Source organism: Desmodus rotundus, chromosome 5 (genome assembly GCF_022682495.2).
Source record: "Desmodus rotundus isolate HL8 chromosome 5, HLdesRot8A.1, whole genome shotgun sequence".
Lineage (NCBI taxonomy): Eukaryota > Metazoa > Chordata > Mammalia > Chiroptera > Phyllostomidae > Desmodus > Desmodus rotundus.
This window is the reverse complement of record NC_071391.1, coordinates 100,640,511-100,664,117: the sequence shown is the minus strand read 5'-3', so window position 1 is coordinate 100,664,117 and position 23,607 is coordinate 100,640,511. Positions and strand designations below refer to the sequence as shown.

The 23,607-nt window shown below is 42.1% G+C and overlaps 1 protein-coding gene across 2 annotated transcripts in view; it reads right to left on the bottom strand.

Annotated features, from left to right (window-relative positions):
- Positions 1–23,607, bottom strand: part of VWA3B (von Willebrand factor A domain containing 3B) — a 163,320-nt gene that overhangs the window by 79,604 nt on the left and 60,109 nt on the right. For both annotated transcript variants that reach the window (XM_045204785.2, XM_053925321.1), the window contains exons 9-14: positions 19,656–19,852; positions 14,164–14,318; positions 11,395–11,533; positions 10,225–10,356; positions 8,550–8,648; positions 5,246–5,428 (exon numbers count right to left, since the gene is read on the bottom strand). In XM_045204785.2, the coding sequence (XP_045060720.2) occupies positions 5,246–5,428; positions 8,550–8,648; positions 10,225–10,356; positions 11,395–11,533; positions 14,164–14,318; positions 19,656–19,852 (905 nt within the window). The remainder of the gene's footprint in view (positions 1–5,245; positions 5,429–8,549; positions 8,649–10,224; positions 10,357–11,394; positions 11,534–14,163; positions 14,319–19,655; positions 19,853–23,607) is intronic.

The window sequence follows — 23,607 nt, the reverse complement described above, 5'->3', positions numbered from 1 at the left end:
CAGGACATCTTTAAACATTCCAACATCCAAGTCACAGGGGTGCCAGAAGGAGAAGAGGAAGAACAAAAACTTGAAAACTTATTTGAACAAATAATGAAGGAGAACGTCCCTAATCTGGCAAAGGAAATAGACTTCCAGGAAGTCCAGGAAGCTCAGAGAGTCCCAAAGAAGCTGGACCCAAGGAGGAACACACCAAGGCACATCATAATTACATTACCCAAGATGAAAGATAAGGAGAGAATCTTAGAAGCAGCAAGAGAAAAGAACACAGTTACCTACAAAGGACTTCCCATAAGACTGTCCGCTGATTTCTCCAAAGAGACCTTACAGGTAAGAAGGGGCTGGAAAGAAGTATTCCAAGTCATGAAAGGCAAGGACCTACATCCAAGATTGCTCTATCCAGCAAAGCTATCATTTAGAATGGAAGGGAAGATAAAGTGCTTCTCAGATAAGCTCCAAGTTCAAGGAGTTCATCATCACCAAGCCCTTATTATATGAAATGTTAAAGGGACTTATCTAAGAAAAAGAAGATCAAAAATAGGAACAGTAAAAATGACAGCAAACTCACAGTTATTAACAACCACACCTAAAACAAAAACAAAAGCAAACTAAGCCAACAACTAGAACAGGAATAGAACCACAGAAATGGAGCTCACATGGAGGGTTATCAACAGGGGAGTGGGAGGGGGAGAGAGGGGGGAAAAGTACAGAGAATAAGTAGCATAAATGATAGGTGGAAAATAGGGGGAGAGTAACAATAGTGTAGGAAATGTAGAAGCCAAAGAACTTATAAGTATGACCCATGGACATGAACTATAGGGGGGAATGTGGGAGGGAGGGGGTGGGCAGGATGGAGTGGAGTGAGGGGGGGAATGGGACAACTGTAAAAGCATAATCAATAAATCTATTTAAAAAAAAAGAAGTTATGAGGTTTTATTTTCCCGGTGCTGGAGCCCTGGGCTGCATGGTCTAGCCTGGGTGCTGGGCTTGTTCTTTCACAAGGGGTCTCCTGGGATTTTACCCACCACACGTGAATGTGGCACTGCCTGTTCCACCCGCCGTGGCCACCTTGCCACCTCTCTGCCACTGCCTCTTCACTGCCACACCAAGTCCTCTCTGCCCCAAATCCTCTGTCTCCTACCTTCCTAACCACCTGGATCAATATAGCCTCTTTAAATCTTTTGTTGTCAGACTTCCCACACTTTCTGGGTGTTTTTCTGGGTGATTTTCTGGCATTTCCAGGTGTTTTCATTTTTAAGTTAGTTGTGTTGCTCCTTCTCATCATTGTGTAATGAGGTGAGGCATCTCTACCTAAGCCTCCATCTTGACCAGAACTCCCCTTTAACATGTATTTTTAATTTTTAAAATTTTTAAAAATATATTTTATTGATTATGTCATTAGACTTCTCCCATTTTCTCTCCCTTTTATTCCCCTCCACCTTGTACTCCCCTCCCACCAGCATTCCCCCAACTTAGTTCATGTCCTTGGGTCATACATACTAGTTCTTTGGCTTCTCCATTTCCCATACTATTCTTAACCTCCCCCTGTCTATTTTGTACCTACCCTTTATGCTTCTTAGCTCCTACATCTTTTCCCATACCCTTATTTTCGCCCTTCTCCCTCCCCATTGATAACCCTCCATGTGATCTCCATTTCTCTGATTTGGTTCCTATTGTAGATATTTGCTTATTTGTTTTTGATTTTGCTTTTAGGTTCAGTTATTGATAGTTGTGAGTTTGTTGTCATTTAAATGCTCATAGTTTTGATCCTTTCCCTAAATAAGTCCCTTTACCATGTCTCATAATGAGGGCTTGGTGATGATGATCTCCTCTAACTTGACCTTATCTGGGAAGCACTTTATCTGCCCTTCCATTCTAAATGATAGCTTTGCTGGATAGAGCAATCTTGGATATAGGTTCTTGCCTTTCATCACTTGGAATACTTCTTTCCAGCCCCTTCTTGCCTGCAAGTTTTCTTTGGAGAAATCAGCTGCTAGTCTTATGGGCACTCCTTTGTAGGTAAGTGTCTCCTTTCCTCTTGCTGCTTTTAAGATTCTCTCCTTATCTTTAATTTTGGGTAATTTAATTACGATGTGCCTTAGTGTGTGCTTCCTTGGGTCCAACTTGTTTGGGACTCCCTGAGCTTCCTGGACTTCCTAGAAGTCTATTTCTTTTGCCAGATTAGGAAAGTTCTCTTTCATTATGTTTTCAAATAAGTTTTCCATTTCTTGCTCTTCCTCTTCTCCTTCTGGCACCCTTATGATTCAGATGTTGGAACATTTAAAGTTGTCCTGGAGGTTCCCAAGCCTCTCCTTGTTTTTTTGAATTCTTGTTTCTTCATTCTGTTCTGGATGAATGTTTCTTTTTTCCTTCTGCTCCAAATCATTAATTTGAATCCCAGTTTCCTTTCTTCACTGTTGGTTCTCTTTATATTTTTCTTTATTTCACTTTGCACAGCCTTCACTTTTCCTCTATTTTGTGACCATACTCAATCATTTCTGTGAGCATACTGATTACCAGTGTTTTGAACTCTATGTCTGATAGGTTGACTATCTCTTCATCACTTAGTTCTATTTTTGGAGTGTTGATCTTTTTTTTCATTTGGGTCAAATTTCTTTGTTTCAGCACACCTGTTATGTTGTAAGGGGCAGAGCCTTAAGTATTTGCCAGAGCGGGGCAACCCACTTTCCTGTTTGTGGCGCTGTATGTGGGGGAGGGGTCCAAGAGGGAACAATGCTGGTTGCTCTGCTCTAGGCTGGCTTTCAACACTTCCCCTGCTACCCATAAACAAATTGGGCCCTTCTGATGTTGATTCCCCGGGTGGGTGGGTTTGTGTACATTGTAGGACCTTGTGGTTCTCTCCAACAAACTCTCCTGTGAGGCTGGGAGTTTCGCCAACTGCCACAACCCCCACAGGTTTTTACAGGCAGAGGTTTTGAGGCTTTATTTCTCTGTGCTGGAACCCTGGGTTCCATGGTCTGTCTTGCTCCCCAGTTGTTCCTTCTGGTTTATCTGCATGCCACTGTGGGAGTACCTGGTCTGCCAGCCGCCGCCCTGCTGAGTATCCTCTATGAGATGGATGTCTTTCTCCACCTCTCCTACCAGTCTGAATGAGTGTTTCTTCTTTAACTCCTTGGTTGTTGGACTTCCATACAGTTTGATTTTCTGGAAGTTCTGGTTGTTTTTTGTTTTTAAATTTGTTGTTGTCTTTCTTTTAGTTTTTCAAGGAGACCAAGTGTATCTAAGTATGCCTCCATTTTTGCCAGAAGTCACCCCCTTTAACATTTCTTTACTGAAAGTTTATTGGTGATGAATTATTTAGGCTTTTATATATATTTAGGTTTTTATTTAGGTTTTTAAGAGTCTTTACTTCATATTCCTTTTTGAAAGATATCTCCCCAACATACAGGTTATAAAATGATGAGTTTTTCTTTCAGTACTTTAAAAGTTACTCCCCTGTATTTTTACTTGCATTGTTTATGATGAGAAAACTGCTGTCATCCTTTTATACATCCTATGTACATCCTTCCTCTGTACATAATGTGTCTTCTTTCTCTCTAATTTTTTAAGTTTTTTTCTTTGTCAGTGCTCCTGAGAAGTTTGATTCTGATGTGACTTGATGTGCTTTTCTTTGTGTTTTTTGAATCTGTGGGTTTATATTTTTAATCTAATTTGGAAAATCTCTAGCCATTATTTCTTCAATCACATATTTATTAGGCTAGTTGAATTTTTCCTCAGCTCATGGATGCCTGTTTTTGTTTGTGTTTATTTTAATTCCTTTTTTCTCTTTTGAGATAGTTGAAACTATCCACACTTTGGACAGTTTCTATTGCTACCTTATAGTTCACTAATCTTGGTTCTGCAATGTATGATCTGCTGTTTATCCCACTGCATGCATTTTTCATCTCATACATTGTAGTTCATCTTTATAAGTTTGATTTGTGTCTTACATGTATCTTCCTTGTCTTTCCCTAACTTTGTGAACATAACAAATACAACTATAATAACTTTTAATGCACTAAAAATAACATGTGAGTCAGTTATGGGTATGTTTTTATTTTTTCTGTTTACATTTTCTCCTCATTATGGGCCTGTGTTTTCCTGCTTCTTTGCATACCTGGTACTATTTGATTGGATGCCAAAAATTTTTCAATTTTACTTTGTTGGGTGGTGGATATTTTTGCTTTCCTATACTAGGTGAGCTCTTGAAGTTTGTTTATGAATGCAGTTAAGTTCCTTGGGGGAAAAAATGATGTTTTTAGTTCTTGCATGTAAGATTTTCTAGGCAGAACTGGAGCAGTGTTAGGTTGCTCCCAACACTGAGGCAACACCCTTTTGTATATCTACACAGTGTCCAGAGGATTTTAAGTTTTTCTAGTCTAGCTTATGGGAGTAGTCACTATTTCCAGCTCTGTGTGAATTCTGAGTTCTACTGCCTCCAATCAATCCCCTTGGATGATTCATTCCCCAGACTCAAGTAGTTTCCTCACATGTAAACACTAATCAGAACTCTGGCTTGACCTGGTTTTAAAGTCCCTCCTCAGGATAGACAACAAGATGAGAAACACATTCTCTAGAAGGGTATTCTTGAAATGTATATCCTTAGGCCAAGACTGGATGATTAGGAAATAGAACTTTATTTACTTTCTCCCATTAGCCCATTAGAATGAATTGATTTAACTCAGTCAAAGAAGTTAGAAGACAACTACCTAGCATCTGATTTTTTTTTGAAAGTTTCCCACAAATGCCTACAAACAGCAGTGGTTAACAGATTTCACATATGCATCCCCAGGGCTGCTTGTTAAAGATACAAGATTCTTGTTAAAAAGAATAAAAGGATACTTGTTAAAAATACAGATTCCTGAAATTTGGCAAAATGTTGATAACTGTTGAATGTGGCTGATGGGTACATGGAGGTCCATATACTCTTCTACTTTTGTAAGTTTGAAACTTTCCACAAGAAAAAAAGTTTAGAAGAACACCAAATATGTTAAGATTCCTGGGTCTTTATGCCTAGCGCTTGATTTAGTGACTCTGAAGTAGGACCCAGGAATCTGCATTTTAACAAGTGTCTCTAGCTCAGATGGTCCTTGAGAAACACTGGTACCCCTATTATTAAGTGATTCATTTGCTCAACTTAATTGTATCTATGGTTGCTGTTTTCCCAATTAAGGTATTGTCCATGGGCCTCCAGACTGCAATGTTCAATTCAGTGAAAACTCTTCTCAGCTCACCAAGTTCTTACCTGAACAGCCTCTGGAGGACGGGGATCCTTGAAGCCAAATCTGTAAGAATGGAACTCTCCTCCAGTCAAAGAAGCAAGTTCTTTCAAAAAGCCATTTGCAATCTTATCATTGTAATTGAAGGAGATGGTATAAATAGGAATTTTCTGAAAAACTTTGACTTGGTCTATAACCATTTCAGGTGGCTAAAATGGTAAGTTTTGAGGTGGGGTTGGGGTAGAGAGGACATGGAAAGAGAAAAAGGGAGAAAGCAAAAAATTAGATGTTAAATCCCTTAGTATTTGCTTTGGAGAGTGACACCGCAACTAGTAATGACCTACAGTATATAGCAGTGAGTGGCTTCTCAGAAAGATGTCAGTTCAATTCAGTAAGGGAAGCAAATACTACAGAGTACAAAGACCCATGACGTGGCCCTTGCCCTCTGAGGCTGGGAAGAAGAGTCCAAAGAAAGATTTGGCTAACCAAGTCACTCAGCTTTAGGTGCACCTAAACTTAGAAGCCATGCTCTCAAGGTGGTGGGCTATGCATTAGGCCCCCCTAAAGTATTGCAGTCAGAAGCCATGAATAGAACATCCTGGCAATCAGGATGCCACAGGGTGTGGCCACTGGACCTTTATGTGGCTCCTAAAGGTCTCCACCAAAAGAGCGTTTTCCAGCTTCAGACAAGCCATGGGCAATGTGTCTCCCACAGAGAGCAAATGAAGAGACATTAAGAGTCCCTCTGTGAGCTGGGAACTCTGTTGGGGCACAATATTAATCCTCACAACTATCTTGTGAAGTAGTTTTGGAAAAACTGTGCCTTCTCAATACCTTGCTGGCAGGAGTATTACTTGGTACCTCTTCTTAGGTGGGGGACAGGGTGTGGTTTGGCAGTATCTATGAAAACATATACCTTTTGACTGAGTGCACCTTTCAGAATTTGCACTACAGATATACTCATACATGTGCAAAATGATATATATGCAGTTACTTTTGCAACATTGTATATAACAGAAAGATTGAAAACAACTTAAATGTTTACCTTCAGGGGATATAGCTAAATAGCCATGTGATAGGATAGTAGACAGCTGTAAAATAAATGAGGAGGCTCTCTATGAAATGATAATAAGCAATCTCTAAGGTATATTGTTCTATTAATAAAGGTCAGAATTGTGTGTTGAACATGCTATCATTTCTGTATTTTTAAAGGAAATATGTGTAAGTACTTCCGTGCTTGCAAACAAACTGTCTCTGAAAGAAGATACAGGAAACCGGCAGTACACACTGCCTCCTGGCTGGTGAACAGGGGGTGGGAAGGAGAATTTTCTCTATATATCCTTTTGTTCCTTTGTAATTTGTACCATGTAAGTATATTACTATTCAAAAATTAAGTAAACATAATTAATGTTTATTAAATCTGTATAATGGAATGTGATTCATTGAGAATGTTCTTTCTGAAGAACTTCTCATGATTTGAAAAAACTCCACATATTAAATAAACAAGCAGGAAGCAAAATTGAATTATGAATTATTTAACTTTTCTTTTTTCTTATGCTTATGCTTACTTATATTTTCTAAATTGCAATTAAATTAGTGGGAGTTTACTAAAAAGAAAAGGACCTCTTGTCCAGACGACTTTCAAATAAAAATATCTGGCCCCTATTTCTAGGGGCTTCTGGACATCCATGAACTACAAGTTCTCCAACTTAGCTTCCTCTCTCAGCAACCCCCAAACCGGCTCGTTTTTAAAATTCAAATCAGTTAATAACATAATCATGATAATCATAAATCAGTCATCTTGACCTTTTTCTCCCTTATTCCCTCTTCTCCTCCCTCTGCTGCTCCAACCCCCTCCCAAATTAGTCACCGAGTCCTTTTGAGGCTATTTCTATTATCTCATCTCCCCCTTTCTGCTGCTCATACCCAAGCTGGGCCCATACCAGTATATCAAGATCTAGTGTTTCCCTGGCACTAGGCAGGCATATTTCTAAAATACAGATGGAAAGAATCTTATGCTCCTCTGAGCGCAATATCCCTGCCCCCTGCCCCCGAGCCTGTGGTAAAATCATCCTTTCCATGTGGCATTCAAGGACCTTTGCAATCTTCCCCAACCTAACTTTGGAGACTCTGCCCTGACACTCTGCCATCATCGCCCTTGTTCTCACATTGTTTCTCTGAACAGCCCCTCCGTTCCTGCAACCCAGAATCCCAGTCATCTCTGTTTAGAAAACTCCTTCTCCTCTTTCCAGACGCAGCTGGAAATGTCCCCTCCTCAGTGGAAACTTGCCTGGTTGCCTCTCCATCTTGTATAGCAAAACCCATCACTGTGTGCTCCCAGACATCTCATAGCACAAGCAAGCCCACTCCCCATACCATGTCTGAGTTAACTGTACATGCCTAGCATGCTCCCTAAAGTGTCAGCTTCCGGAAGGCAGGGATATTACTCATCTTTGTAGCCTAAAACCTTGACACTACACACAGAACATAAACAGGGTGCAATACATTGCTTCTGAAGAGAAAGGATAGTGAAGTTGATGGGAAAATCATTCCAAATAAAATTTTACTTTACATACAATTTCCCTGTCATAATACATCTATGCTGCAGTAAATCCAGTTACTTTACTATTTAATCCCTGGACCACAGGACACAGGATATGTTATACTATTCGTCCAGCTGTCTTCATATGCAAACACCTCCCAATGAAGGAAACAAGTTGGTACTAATTCACTTTAGTAGTTAATTTACACCGTACTGGCCTATAAATCTGTATATTCATTTAACACCCAGAGCATTAGTCTTTCTTTCATAAAGCTCAAACAAAGACGAACAGGCTCTGCTAAAACTTTCAGATATGTCTCAGTCAGGCTAAACAAAACAAAGAACATTCAACTAGAAAGGCATGCTTTTGTTTAAATGATTACTAAGTTGAAATTAAGCATAAAATCAAGGACATTATGCAGTGACATGTTTAGATTCAGAGTTCCCAAAGGAAAAAAATCAACAAGAATCTTCTCTTAGTTTATTATAAAATATAAACCAGTCTTCAGTGGCAGGTGGGGGCCTCCCCACATGGGAGTGTTCTCCAGGCCTGCAGGTGTGTGGCACATTAACCAGACTACGCTCAGGGTCAGATGAATTGTCCTCTGTGTTTCAATAGACAAAGGAATTCCTCCGTATATTTTCTCACCTCAGTTCTGGGACCCGCAGCCAAGGAAATATCTTTCAACAGCTGTCAGATGACAGTTCAAAAAGTCCCCAAACCCATTCTCCACATTGACTATTAGGGTATTGGTGAGTCCCTCTTTGTCCCCAACTTCGATAAGTACCTGATCAGGTCTCCCATCTGTCAAAAGGTAGATTGCTTGTGTTTCTTTATCAGCAAAAGCAATTTGCAGGGCACTCAGAGTGTTCGTGGAACTCCCAATCTACAGAAAAGAATACCAAGCACACACTTGAATCTCAAGAAAGATCTCAAACAAATGTTTACTGCTTCCAAAACAAGAAAGGAAAGTACCTGTGAAATAAAAGCTACATTAAAAACTATATTGAGATGATAATTTAAGCCCAGAAGCTCCAAGAAGCCAACCCCCTGGGGGTGTGACAGAGGGCCTCTCTCCTGCCGGTCCCAGGACTGCTGGGTGGCGGGGCTGTGCACTTCTGTCCTGACGACAGAGCTCTTAAAGCAATTCTATCTTTCTGTGTTTCTGTGGGAGGCGCTAACCCAGTTACTGTTCATTTAGCTGTCAACACAGGTTCAGCACGCAGCCTGACTACACCCTGTACTACACAGGGATCATGTTTGTTTCAAACAAGGATTGACTCGCAACACCCAAGATTTGGCAAACACAAATGTGGTATCATTAGCAACCTGGAGGTACAACAAGGAAGTCGTAAATTTAAACACTCCCACAGTTTCTGCCCAGGGATATGGAGCACTGTCAAGAGTGTCACTCCAAAACTCATAATGAGAGAATGGTGAGACAAACAGCAAGCAGGGAACTGCTGTTACACCCATCAGAGTGCTCAGGTCACAGGGCAGCCAGCTGGCCCCAAGCGTGGGGGCAGACGGGTGCCTGCAGAGTTGGGCGAGATGCGTGCACTGGCCTTCTGGAACAGAATGCAGTCAGACACTTGTAAGAAAAGTTTCCCTGGGATGGTTGGTGAACTGTCAGAGGCCACCCCGATGTATACTGGCGACAGGGTAAAGGCCTGGATGCCACGACTGGAGGGGGAATCCGTGCTGTCTTGGAGGCTTTTTCATCACGAGCCCCAGAGAGCTCACAGAAAAGACTATGAGAGTCCCAGGAAAGTCTCCTTCGTGGGGCAGGACTGGAGAAGAGGGGCTGTGAAACTTGAATCTCCAGAGACCCCTCGCCTGTATCTCCCCTATGAAACAAAAGCCTTAAACTGTGTGATGGGGAGGTGGAGAGAAGGGCAGAAACATGTCACCCTTAGGGCACAGGTGAAAACCCAGGACAGCTGGAGGAAGGATGCTGGAGGGACAGGAAGAACAGGGCTAGGTGCTGGGCTCAGAACTGCTGAGAGGGATACACCCCTAGTAAAGATACCGACTAAAGGGATTGGGTTAATGCAGCAATTTTCAACCTTTTTCCTCTCATGGCACGCATAAACTAATTACTAAAATTCTGCCGCACACCAAGAGATATATTTTTGCCAATCTGACAAAAAATAGGTATAATTTTGATTCATTCACACCAGACAGCTATTGTTGTGTTGGCTGCAGTCATTTTTTCATTTGACAATCTGAGGGGAAAGAGGCCAGTGCCCCTGACTGAATAGCCAGGTGCTGCATGTTTTAAAAACCCTGTGGCGCACCGTTGAAAATCGCTGGGTTAACACAACCTTTATAAACCAAATGAGCGTCTATGCGAAGCCACTGCCATCCTTGCAGCTCAAAGCACTTCCCCGGGGGTTTCTCTCCAGGAGGACCCAGCAGGTGCTCAGGTCAGGCCGCCTGGCGCAGCCCAGCCTCCATCTTACCTTCATGTCTCTAACCCAGGCCTGAGCCCCTTTCAAATTCTCTTCACTGATTTCAACAAGTTTTTCCTGCCAAGCAACTGCTTGAGCGGCAAACTGCACAAAATTGAATTTCCTTTTAAATTTCAGCTGTTCCTGTAAGAGACAATTATTATTTAACCATCAAACCACTCAAATATAAGAAAATATTAGGACAGGTCATTCTGATAAATTTTAATCACTATAATATCTACTTTCTGTTCTAGAAGCTAAAACTTACATTCAATAGAGAAAATATTTTCTAGTACAAAAGACATTTAAGTAAAATTTATACACAGTTTGAATACTAAACCTTTACAAATGTATATATGCATGAATATATATTATGTATGACATATATGTTAATGTAAATATATACAATGTGACATTAAATGTCTCTAATACTGATGTTAATGATATGCCAAATATGCACACTAAATGCAATATGCTTAAGAAAAAGATCCAAAACAGTGTTACATTTGGTTATCACCTTTTTGGTAAGGCTATTGTTCCATTGCATAACTATCCATTCGCCTTTCCTCGGCCTGTATTTCTCCGATAGAGGATTACCAAATTAAAAGTTGTATTTTGTAGTTGTCAACACTCCCCACAACTACTTTTTGTGGATAATACTTCAATAATACTGACTCATTACAGCACTGTGTTGCCCCTTTCTAGGTGTGGGGACTCGGAGTTAGGAAACACGGGCCATCTGCTTCAGGCCTGCAACTCAGAGGCAGCACAGGCTGAATGAGAACAGGAGGATCCTGTCCATCAATGCTGGACCTGTGTGCACACAGCACCCCTCACAAATATTGGAAATTAAAACTCAAATGCCAGCCAAAAGACAAAACCGTGGAGGGGTGTGCACACCGCAGACTTCAGGACAGAGAAAGCCTGCAGTAATGGACACAGACACTCCCTCGGTAACCCCTGCGTTGCAGAAAGGACCCACCCAAGTGGGGTCTGCTTGCAAAGCGGAACTGATGATTCTCTAACTGACAAAAGGGAGTTTTCCCTACAATGGCTTTCCTGTGGATACTTGACTGCAGACCTTGCCTGTGCACCTCCCATTGACAGAGCAGATGATGATCGGTGGAGATGCTGTCATGATACACGGGCCCCCAGATGCGTGAACTGATAGCTCCATCTAACCTGTATTAACTGGATGATCTTGTCCTTCACCAGGTCCAGTTTGCCCTTCATTGAGTGAGACGTATCAACGAGGATGTAGATGCAATCATTAGACACTTTCCCAAAAAGGCTTTGACTCCCATCTTGTAGCCATTCAATCCTAGGCAGGAAAGAGTTCGAAAGTGAATGGTTGGAGCCTGTGGAAGGAGAGCATCTTCCTAAGAACTGAGTGACGCGCCTTCGGAGGCTGGAGCTGTGCTGTATTGTTCATATACAATCTCCTGTGAGTGGATTAATCACTTTGACAGGTTTCTGTGGAAAATCCTACACTGGAGCTGACTCCCTCATCGGCCCCCTCCTCTATCCATCATCAATCCAAGTAAAACAGAACTAGGAAAATTAATAGGGCAGAAAAAAATCCAACACTGGGTTCCAAAGTCAAAAGTAAATTATTTCCAATTATTTCCAGTCATCTGAGAGTTTGACGCCCTCAGCTATGACTTCAGACCCTTTGTTCTCCTACCCCTGGTGACCACAGTCACGCTAGCAATGCCAGCATGTTTCTGTCACGTCAGTGCTGCGTGTGTTCAACCTCAGCCGCCCCAGGTCCCTGTCATAACAAAGTGCCGGGCAGCAGTCTGAGCAGCGCAGCTTCTGCGGCACAGGCTTAGGCTGTCATCACAGGGTGGGAAATCAAATTCGCAGCTGCAGGCAAAGCCGGGGGCGGGGCAGTCCAATGGGAAAATATTTGAAATCAAGTTCAGAGTTCAGCAAGGCCTAGGCAATACGAATTTGTAGAACAAACTGCTGGAGAGTACTGAACGAAAGGAAATAAAACATTTCAAAATTTGTGAGAGGCAGATACTCTCACAAAGAGATACTCAGAAGAAAGATTAAGTGCTTGCTTACATGTAAAGAAAGGTCTCAAATCCATGATATAAGTATCTTAAGAAATTTAAAGTAAGGAGAAGAAAGAAAAATGCACAGAAAGCAGAAAACCCCATAGAGAACAACAACAAACAATGAAACTGAAAGCTGGTTCTTTGAAAAGATGAGTTAAGTGGAACACCTCTAGCCAGACTGATTAGAAAGTAAAGATGACATAAATTACCAACATCACCTCTGAGTTAAAGAAATTGAATACATACCGTAGTTTTCGGACTGTAAGACACACCGGCCCATAAGACATACCTAGGTTTTAGAGGCGGAAAATAGGAATAACAACCCTTGCTCCACCGCCGCCTCCCCCTCCCCTCCCCCTCCCCTCCCCCAGCAAGCCAGGTAAGCTACATTCGGACTATGAGATGCACCCCCATTTCCTCCCAAATTTGGGGGAGTGCATCTTATCGTTGAAAAATGTGGTAGTTAAAAACCTTCCCACAAAGAAAAACTCCAGGCCCAGATGGCTTCAATGGTGAATTCCACAAACATTTAAGGGAGAGAAGATACCAATTCTCTACGGAAAATAGAGAGAAAACTTTCCAACAACTCTTGACACCTGGCGCAATGAGAGGGGGAAACGACCTGGCAGCTGCCAGGTGCAATGTCTTTTAAGCAGCATCCTTTTCTCCAGATCTGAAATCCCAACTACTCTCCCCAAAAGTCAACCCTAAAACTATAAGCAGAGAAGACTCCTCACATGAGGATTAGTTTTTCTGAGTAACCCAACACCAGCTGCGTTTGAGAACCTGGGGCTCTGAAGACTTAATATGGAGACCGATGTCTGCAGCTTGAGGCTTTATAATAGAAGACACAGAAGGAAGGAAGAAACTCTCATTTCCAAGTGGCTACTGCAGACTGGGTACTAGCTACACTCACCACATTTAGTATCTAATCGAATCCATAGAATACATTTCTAAATGGTATTAATATTTCCACTTTATAAATGCGGAAACTGATGCACAAAAACATTAACTAACTTGCCCAGGGTCACACAGCAGAGCTGTGGCAGAGCTGGGATTAGACTCCAGCTCTATCGGACCTCAAAGCCCATGCACCTAAATGGACTTGGTCTTCATGGTCTGAAGCTGTCCCCTGGCATCACAAGGTGAAAGCATGAAGGTAGATCATCCCCATGGGTCTGAGGCTGAGGTCGCAGCATTAGTATAGCAGATTCGTTACCCTTACCATATCTTAGGAAATAGCAGGGTTGAGAAGGATCACATAGAGTTATTTTTAGCTGATTTCTAATACAGACAGCGTCTGGCAGAAGTAAGGCCTGCTTGAGTGTGGTTGGTAGGGTGATAATATGGGTGTAATAATGTATAGTTTGAATTTGAACATTTCACCTAAAATGTTGTATGGTGTGCTTGAGTGTGATATTGTCATGTTATAGAATTATATCCTCATGATTTTGTAATAAAAGATTTTGCAATAAAACGGAGTGTTATTTGTGCCAGACCCTGCATATATATTTCCACTATATTCAGATATTTCACATTGTGACAGTTACCCTGAAATCAAATATATTCAAGAGTACAGAGGACAGATGTAATGCAGTCTCAATACCGGTGACCAACAAGAAATTCAAGACACGAGGAGAAGCGTTCCTTAGCTTCCTGTGGTGATGCACAACCACCATGGTAACTCCACGTTTGCTGTTTTTCAGAGTCAGAATCCAAACGTCACCCTTTCTTATTAACAACAAGGTCACCAGCAAACCATCAAATACCAACCTTGACTTAACGTGTTTACTGGCCATTTCTCTTGGTTAAGCTTTACAAAGAGATCAAGCAGACTCAAGTTTCAAGAGAGTCTAGAGCACTTGCACCATCCTGTAAATACACCAACCTGCTCTGGATCTGGGCCAGGACTGCATGCATTCTCTCACTGTACCATGTGCACTTCTCCTTGGTAATGCAGACGTGGACTAAGCTCCCGTCCTTCCAGGGAACATGGACAAATCTGCTACAATATTTCGCATGGACTATCTTCTTGTTGGTCTCCTAAGGAAAACACAAAGGACAAAAGCCACTCATAAGTCCCTGCCCAGAAGAAAAGTCCCCAGGTGGCACCTCTATCTCTGCCTTATTTATGCAGCTCTTAGCACTCACTCCCACAGTAAAATCATTCAACTGTTGGTTTGACCAAACATGCACTGGGGCTTGCCCTACACGGATACCAGTGCTGGATGTCATGAATTATGGTCACAAAGACATGTGCTATCCCATCTGTGCCCCAGAGAAGCTACTATTTCCATCAGCAGAACACCTAGATAGAGAAGAGGTCTGAGGACTGTGCCTTGAGACCCTTTGGCATTTAGAGTTTGGGAAAGAAGTAACAAAGAAGGCAGAGAAAGAATAGCTGTGAGGTAGAAAGAAAAACAGGACAGTGTATTTTCTGCAAGTAAAAAAAAAATTTCAGCCCTGGCTGGTGTAGCTCAGTGGATTGAGTGCCTGCCTGCCAACCAAAGGGTCACCAGTTTGATTGCCAATCATGGCACATGCCTGGGTTGCAGGCCAGGTCCCCAGTAGGGGGCACATGAGAGGCAAACATACATTGATGTCTCTCTCCCTCTTTTTCTCCCTCCCTTCTCCTCTCTCTAAAAATAAATAAATAAAAAAAAATCTCTTTAAAAATTTCAAGGAAACAACCAAACTATATCAAATGTTGATAACAGGCCAAGGAAGAGACTGAGAATTGACCCCTGGAGTTAGCAACTCAGGTATCCCTACAAAGAGTGGGTTTTGGTGGAGAAGGGGCCTTCGCTTGACTGGAGTACATTCAAGAGAGCATGGGAGAACCACAGAACTGGAGAATGGGAATGTATAAAACTCTAAGGGAATTGAATTCTAAAGAGGAGCTGAGGAATGAGGCTAATGAGGCAGAGCTGGAGGCAAATAGAGGGTTAAAGCACATATATTTAATATGGGAGAAATAACACCATGTTTATGTGCTGATGGGAAAAATCTAGGAGTCAGAGCAATACTGATGATAGAAAATAAAAAGGGGGAGAATGAATGAATGAGGGAATAAGGATCAGTGAACACATGGAGGGCTTGACCTTAGACAGAAGCAAGGACAGTTCAGCCATCCTAGAAGAAATAAGAGGAGAACACAGACTTAGATGCTGGGAGATTTGTAACTCTGAGGTAAGTGTTCACGGATTTTCACAACAATGTTCAGTGAAATGGGAACAAGGTCATCGACTGAGAATGAGCACAGAGGAGATGTTGAAGTTTGAGGAGGAAGAAAAAGACACCTTGCAGAATGCAAGTCTGAGTGGTTTGGGAGAGAACAGTGGGTTTGTGGTGCAGCACAAAAGAGCCACCTGAAGTTACAGGTCAGCTATTTAAGGTGAAACCGGACACTATGGCTGTGTGTTTTTCTCCATTTCATCCACTGTAGTCAACTGCACAGGTAAACAGCAGAAAAGGCAGAAGTGGGGTTTAACCAGGGTTGGGGTTTTGCCAGGGAGTATAATAATGTACGAGAGAAAAGTAGTTGAGGATATATGGTAGGACTAAAGGATGGAGAGAACAGAGAAAAGATGGTAGAAACAACAGATTGTACATCCCATTGAGGTTGGAAGATTGATAGAATTACAGCAGCAGAGGAAATGACCTAAAAAAGTGGTCAGATAGTGGGACATTTGAAATTGATTATGTGGGTTATGATCACACAGCTATTTGAAATGACAAGGTCAAGGGTATGCCTATGGCAGGCGTGGTAGACATGGAGTGGAGGAGAAAGCCTTTGGAGAAGAGTAGGTCAGAGAAATGAAAGATCAGGCTATCAGAAGGGTAATTTACATGGTATTGACCTTACTAAGAATTGAAACAGCACCAGTGACAGCAAGCCAAGAGCTTAATCTTCAAGGATTGATAGAGATAACCTGGGCCCCAGGAGGTGACAGCCACATTCTGATGACATGGGAAGAGGGCAGAAGAATGATCAAGAAGCAGCAAAGAGGCCACTGCCTACCTCCAGGCCCCCAGGAAATGGGGAAAGAAACCAGGGTCCTTGAGAAAACCCAGAGAAGCAGAAGAAGGGAACATCTCAGAACGCCTGAGGCCCTGGGTAGGGGTGTTTGCCAATGACTTCTAGGTCCAGGGGGCACAGTGAAAGAGTTCTAGGAGTCAGGGAGGAATGGAGGAGGCTCAGAGAAGGGAGGTCAGAGACACACATGCATGAGATTCAGGGGTTCAGTGGTGACTGATGTGAACAGGGTTGAAGGGCATGAGGTCATCCCTGATGCTGCCAAGGCGGGCAGAGAGGGGAACCACACCTCCACAGCGGTGCAAGAAGGAAGGAGAAAGATGTCCTCTTATTCTCACACGTTCCTGGGGATGGCACATGAGAGTTTTCCCTACTCTCAATCTCTTCACATGGCGTCTGCCAACTGTTTCTTAAGCACTCGCAAATAGAAACACACCAGACCATAAGTTTACATAAATACAGGTGTTAGGCAGCACAGTCTTAGAATGGGAAGAGTACAGTGTGACAGCCAACCAGACCTGAGTTCAAGCCACGCCTCCACCTGCCAGATGGCAGGTAAGTTGCCTAGCCTTTCAGAGGCCCTGTGACTTTGTTTTCTCATGTGTGATATGAGAGCACAAATATTCACCTTATATAGAAAGCACATGGGCATTCCATAAATGCTTATTTCTGACTCACCGTGTTTTTAATAAAGAAAAGAAGGCAGGTAACATCACTGGGCATCTCCTAAGTGCCAGGCATTGTACTTAGACATGCCTTCTTTTTAATTCTCACCTGAGGTTATGTTTATTAATTTTAGTGAGGGGAGGGCAGAGAGAAGGGGTAGGGGGGAGAGAGAGAGAGATATCAGTTGCCTTCCATATGCACCCTGACCAGGGATGAAACCCGCAACCTAGGTATATATGCCCTCACTGGGAATCGAACCTGCAAACTTTTGGTGTATGGGATGACGCTCCAATCAACTGAGTCACCCAACCAGGGAATGACATTCATTTTTAAAATTTGGACTTTAAACCACGCACATTACAGATGTGGAGGGTGAGACTCAAAAAGAGGTTAAATTTTTGCTCAACATCTCCTAATTAATAACTGGTAGAAACAGCATTCATACCCAGGTCTTCTTACTCCACATTTGGTACACTGTCTACCAAACGCCACTGCCTGGTGTAGAGTGAAGGCTCAATAAATATTCGTTAGAGGAACAAATGGTAATACTAGAGTGGGTTTTCGGACATCAGGGCTGGCTTTGTACATAAGCAGCATAAGCAACCATGAATGTGCTATGATTTGGGGGGTGCTCCGAAAAACCAAGTTACTAGACTTTGCCTGACATTTCCTAATTAGAAATAGATTTTTGTCTCCTCCTCATACCTGCTCATTTACCTTAGAATGCTACACAGCAAGGCCTTTTTAGTTATTTATCTCAGTGTAAATGAGTTTCCTAGATCAGAATAAAAACCTATAAACTGGTTTTTATAGTTAAAAGTTTAGAGGCCTGCCCAGTGGGAGTCTGGGAGAACCCTAACTAAGCTACTTATTTCACAGCCTCAGTTTCTTCCTAACTTACACACTTCATAATTTTTAGGATAAATTCAGTTTCAGATATGTAGCCCCAAATACTAAAGATGAAATTGTCACTTTTTCACCAATATTTGTGAAAGAGGATAGTTGTACTATATATTTCTCAACCTTTACTACATTATTATTTGTTAGCACAAGAAATTTGAGGTGAAATTCCCCATTTATAAGCCAAATTATTGAAACTTTCCCTATAAAATTTCACATAAAACTGTCGAGGAAGAACAAGGAGGAAAATCAGCGTTGGAGAAACCTGAGTGCTCCACCACACTGCCAGGGGGTTGCAGTGAGCTGTGTCCAGATGGACAAGGATTTATATTTTAAATATCCAGGTCTTAGTGTATTTTAAAAAAATGAAAATTTAGTTATGTTTGGTTTCCTGAACTAATAACATTACTGAATAATGTCTACAAAATCAGAAAACTGTGCTGGGGAGGAAACAAATGACATTTTCCTGCAAAGCAGCAATTACTCTGTATCCCAGTATTATATGCCAGGAAACAGGTCTTGCGTCAATTCTGCATTTTTCTTCTAATTCAATTTTTACATTTTCCTCCTTGCAGTTCATTGCCCAAGACACAGCAGTAAGAGGGCAAACAGACAACATCATGTGGCTACTGTAGCCCTGAAGGAAAGATCCCTTCCCGGGGGAGCCCTGCGCAGGCAGCCCAATGAGTGTCAGAGACTAGGGTTTCACCTCTGACTGGACAGATATCTCAGTGATGATCTTGACATTGCATCAGAGTCTTAGAGAATAACATAAAGTGGTTTGCACTGGAGAAGGACCTGAGTTCCTCTCCTAGTCGTGTCTGTGAAGTCGCCATTTCCGGCAGGTCTGCTGTGTCCTTGGCATTTCAGTACGCCACACAGTGGGCATCTGGGCCTTTAACACCTTCTCAAAGAGCTTTCCTTCAGTTATAATTTATCTAGAACAATCTTTTTATCCCATTTTCTGTTTCATATTGTGACACCCTTTTAGTCTTTCTGTAATTCTCAACGTTTGACAGTTCTGGTTTCTATTTATACATCAATATTTCTCAAAGTGTGGCCCCTTGGACCAGGTACTTCAGCATCATCTGAAGATTGTTTTAAATGCAAATTCTTGGCATCCCCACCCTGGGCCCACTGACTGATGCGTGTTGATGTTTAGGAGCCATTACTAGAGATCATCATCCTTCCATTGTGAGCCAGAGTCGGGCACTTAGAGAAGCTATATCCTTTTCAGACCCATTGGCAAAACAGAATTACAGCTTTCAAAAGTTCTCAATATTTACCCTTCCTCTGCTATAACCCCTTAAAGAATCTGCTTTTGTGTTTATTGGGAATTTTCTAAACACTGGCTGGTAGTCCAAGACTAATGTATCTTTGAGACAGTGATAATACAAGAGGACCCTAGGAATGCCTGCTTTGGGCATATTCACCAGCAGCTTCTTTCTTCCATTCAACATGGAAGAGCAAAGGGCTTCTCTTTAGAAATACTGTTGAATAATTCTGAGACTCAAAATTCCTGAATTTCTACAACCCCAGCTCTTGGCTTATATATAATTATTGTGTAATTCACTTATTTCTAGGAGCCATTCCCAGAGTTGATCTCCACTCAGAGGAGTATATGATGAGAAGAAGAAGGGACATTCTTCTGCCCCAGCCAGTTTCCCTCCACGTGTCCTTTGACCTTGGTCCTGCCCTGAGCTCTGGTCAAAGGGAGGCCTTATCTACCTGCGTAGGGTACCAAGAGAAGGCCACAGCCCCAATGGGAGTGCACTCACCGCACTGGTCTGTATGTACTCGTTCTCAGGCTTGGCTTTTATATCAACAACTCCATCAGCATGGCGGAAGGAGCAGTCGGCAAGGACATCATAAAATGACAGATTTTGGGCTTTTAAGCCATATTTCTGCAGCCACTTCTTAGAGTCCCAGATGTCTTCTGGATTTGATTCATTTCCAACAGAGTTTGCTCCTGATTCTATTTTTGGAATCACAGTTTGTTAGCCATTCATATTACACAAGCCATTCATATTTCACCCCCACTTTAATATTTACCAAGCTGGAACATGTTCTTTGTCAGGCCACACTCGTTTCAGGAAGAACGCTTTTGAAGGCAGGACTGGCAAAGAAATCGTTCACAAGACTAAAAGGCAGGAATCTGCTACTCTTCGTCTTACTTCCTCCTCTACCTAATTTGACTGGCCCCATGCACAGGTGGAGATGGCCAACAGACCAAGGCTGTGTGTTGGGAGAGCATTAAACTTGGGGTCAGAAGCTCTGGGTTCAAGTCCTGCCTCCATCACTTACGAACTTGGGCAAGTTCTCAAACTTGGGCAAATCATCCCACTTAACCTTTCTGCATTTCAGCAAATTCTTCACCTGCTGCAGGAAGATAGCATCTACTGTGCTTTCCCAGCTGTGTGGAAGCGATTCAAGGAGAAAAGCCATTGGAAGTGCTTTGTAATGAGGGGGGAGAAGCAGAGGCATGTAACCTGCATTGAAGTTGAAGTCAGTCAACCTCAGCAGACTGGTGGGCTGCCTGCCAGGAGTTCCCTTGGTGGATTTATCCTGATTCAGAGCCTGTCCCTCAATTCTGTAGGCTCAGAAACTTCATATGACAGCTCAGGCAGCTGAAGCTGGTCTATGACAACACACCTTAGTCAGATTCACAGGATCAAGTACAATCCAGAAGGCCAATTGCCCAAATATTCCCAGCCCTCGACGCATTCCCTTGGTGTTTTCCAAAGGTTTCCTATACTCTTTAAGCAGGAGGAGGTTTTATGCTACCTGAGTGAAAAACCATGTAAGCCAGCTCTCACACAAGCAGGAGAGTCTTTATCCAGGTGGCACAAACCCCCTAGTGCTACCTTAGGGAGACTGGGGTATCTTGGTGTGGGCACAGAGGAGAGAAGGAACAAATGTGAAGCTGAGAAGGAGGCACTGGTGTCTGGAGCAGGCTTGCACTGGCCTGGGAGAGGACAGTGCACCTCTCCTTCCAGCCCCCCCTGCTCAGTGGGAGCACATTGCCGGGTGAAACGGACCATGCTGGGAGTATTTACAAAATCTGGAGATCAGCACATGCTACAAGTCAGGGCTTTTTTATTCCAAAATGTGGATTGGTAAACACTTATCTGCATGCCACTGGAAGGAAGACAGAATGGACCCTGAGATTTTAGCCTCATTGGGACAGCAGAGCTCTAGGAAGACTAGGAGGAATGTTGGGGAGGTGAGTTTTCATAAAGTGTATTACCAAGTGTCCACCAGCCCTATAGAATTTATTTCCATGTAGATTGGTGGTTCTAACCCTAAATACTGGAATTCTCTGAGAATGTTTATAAATACCGCTTCCTGGGCCCCACCCATTAGATTCTGCTTTAATTGGTCTGAACACTGGGATTTTTCAGACTCCCAGATGATTGCACTATGCAGCTCAGCTTTGCACCTGGGGCAAGATGGAAAGAGCTATCCCATCAATTAGGCTTCCACCAGACATAGATTCAAGTCAAATTATACTTTTAATTAAAAAGTAGCACTAAAGGTGAGATCATATGGCATTTGTCACCTTTAACTGGAACATAATCAACAGAAGAAAAAAGCAAACAAAATATAACCAGAGACATTGAAGTTAAGAACAATCTAAAAATAGTCAGGGGGGAGTGGGGAGGGGACAGTGGGGAGAGGGGATTACAGGAACTACTATAAAGGACACATGGACAAAATCAAGGGGAAGGGTGGAGGTGGGGGAGGGAGGGGGTTCAGCTAGGGTGAGGTGGAGGGATGGGGATAAAAGGCACACAACTGTAATTGAATAACAATAAAATTTTTTTTAAAAAGTAGCACTTACTATTAGGGAAACAAAAATATTATCCATTCTTACCCATTACCGTATTTAAGGAGATATATAATTAAAATGAGATTTGAAGACATAAAACACTTTCAAGCCAATTATTTCTCAGTAATGTGTAAAGGATCTGTCCATTAGTCCTACATGTGAGCCAAGTCCTCACATAGTAATATAATACTTTTTAAGCAATACACTTTGAAATCTATTGGAGCTGGACCATCTCAAAGAACCCTGTTTCTGGCTTTTGAACCTTAAACCAATGTGGCATCAAAAGCTACTCTGGTACTGCCCCCAATGCCAGCGGTTGGTTTCTATGTGACTCACAAAGTGTCCTCTCACCCCAGGAAGCTCCAACCAGAGGCTTCCCGAAGCTTCTGATCCCTGAGGTTCCCCTGCAGTTCACCTGAACCACAAGGAAGCAGCACAAAGAGCACAAAGCTCTTTACTCAGTGGGACCAGCTTCCGTGGAGAAACCCTTTGGGTGGTTATTTTTCCTCACTATTGTTAATTTAAGCCTTTGTCTCCTCTTTATTCACACTATTATTCACCTCCCTTCTTTCTACTCGATAGGTGTAGTAGGAAATACAATTTTTATTCAATTATTTCCATAGCAACACACACACAATCACAATATTCTGCTCTGTTTTGGTGTGACTTCTTTTAAATCAACAAGAATCCTTTATAAATGATAATGATAAATTCCAGCTTACCATAAAAGAATCCCCTAAAAACACATCCCATCAATTTTAACAAGGGTTTTTGAAGAGCCAGAGACTAACTTCTGACTCCTTCCAGCGTCACCCAGGACCACTCGGTGTAGCCACCTTGAGGGCATTATTCAGGCTCTGAATTACCCTCCAGAAAGGGGGTTGGGAAGAAGACCCCAAAGCAACTTGAACTTCATAAAGGAAAGAAGGGGCAGCCAAAAGGCAGCCTAGGTTCTCCAAGGCTGAAGAAAGGAGTAAAAGGGGAAAGTCATTTCACTTTCATTGTGAATTATACCAATTAGTGGCTGAGCCTCATTTTGCCCAACAGGGAATGGGAAGGGCCACATCTGTTCATTAGAGTCACCTGCTAAGGGGGTCTTCCCATTCCCCTGCAGTTACTACAGGGGAATAGCTACTCCAGCTTTTTGATACTCATTTGTATGATATATTTTTCTATTTTTTACTTTTATCCTATTTGTGCCTTTCAATCTAAAATGTGTCTATTGTAGACAGTATACTGTTGGATCATGTTTTTTAAATACATCCCTTTTATCTCTGCTGTTTAATTGAAGTCTTTGATCCATTTTATGAATATAATAAATAATATGGTAGGATTCACTTCTGCCATTTTGCTACTTGTGTTCTATATGTCTTAAATATTTTTTTTCTTCTATTACTACCTTCTGTGTTAAAAAAGCTATTTTCTAGTACACCAATTTATTTTCCTTGGCATTTCTTTTACTGTATATTTTGTAAGTATTTTTTTAGTGGCTGCCCTCAGAATTACAATTAACATCTTATCATAATCTATTCTGGATTAGCAATAAATTCATTTTAATAGTATAAAATGCAAATTAACCTTATCATTCCCTTGCTTAACAATCTTCCAATGGCTTCCCATTGATCTGAAATTAGGGACTGACATCTCATATCATGGCCTCTTGACCCAGAATGATCTGGCTCTTGTGTACCTTTCCAGATTCATCACAGGACAATTCCTATTGTCCTGGGTCATATAATGACTTTAAAGGTTATTTCAAATGAGTAGTTCCTGAAATGTTTTGAGCTGTATCATCATCTGAAGAAGAGTAGAGTTTCCCTAATTGTGGACAAATTCCTGAACGTTTTTTGAGAAAAGCCATTCTCTCATTTGAGGGTCATACCTGGCGTACACACACAGAT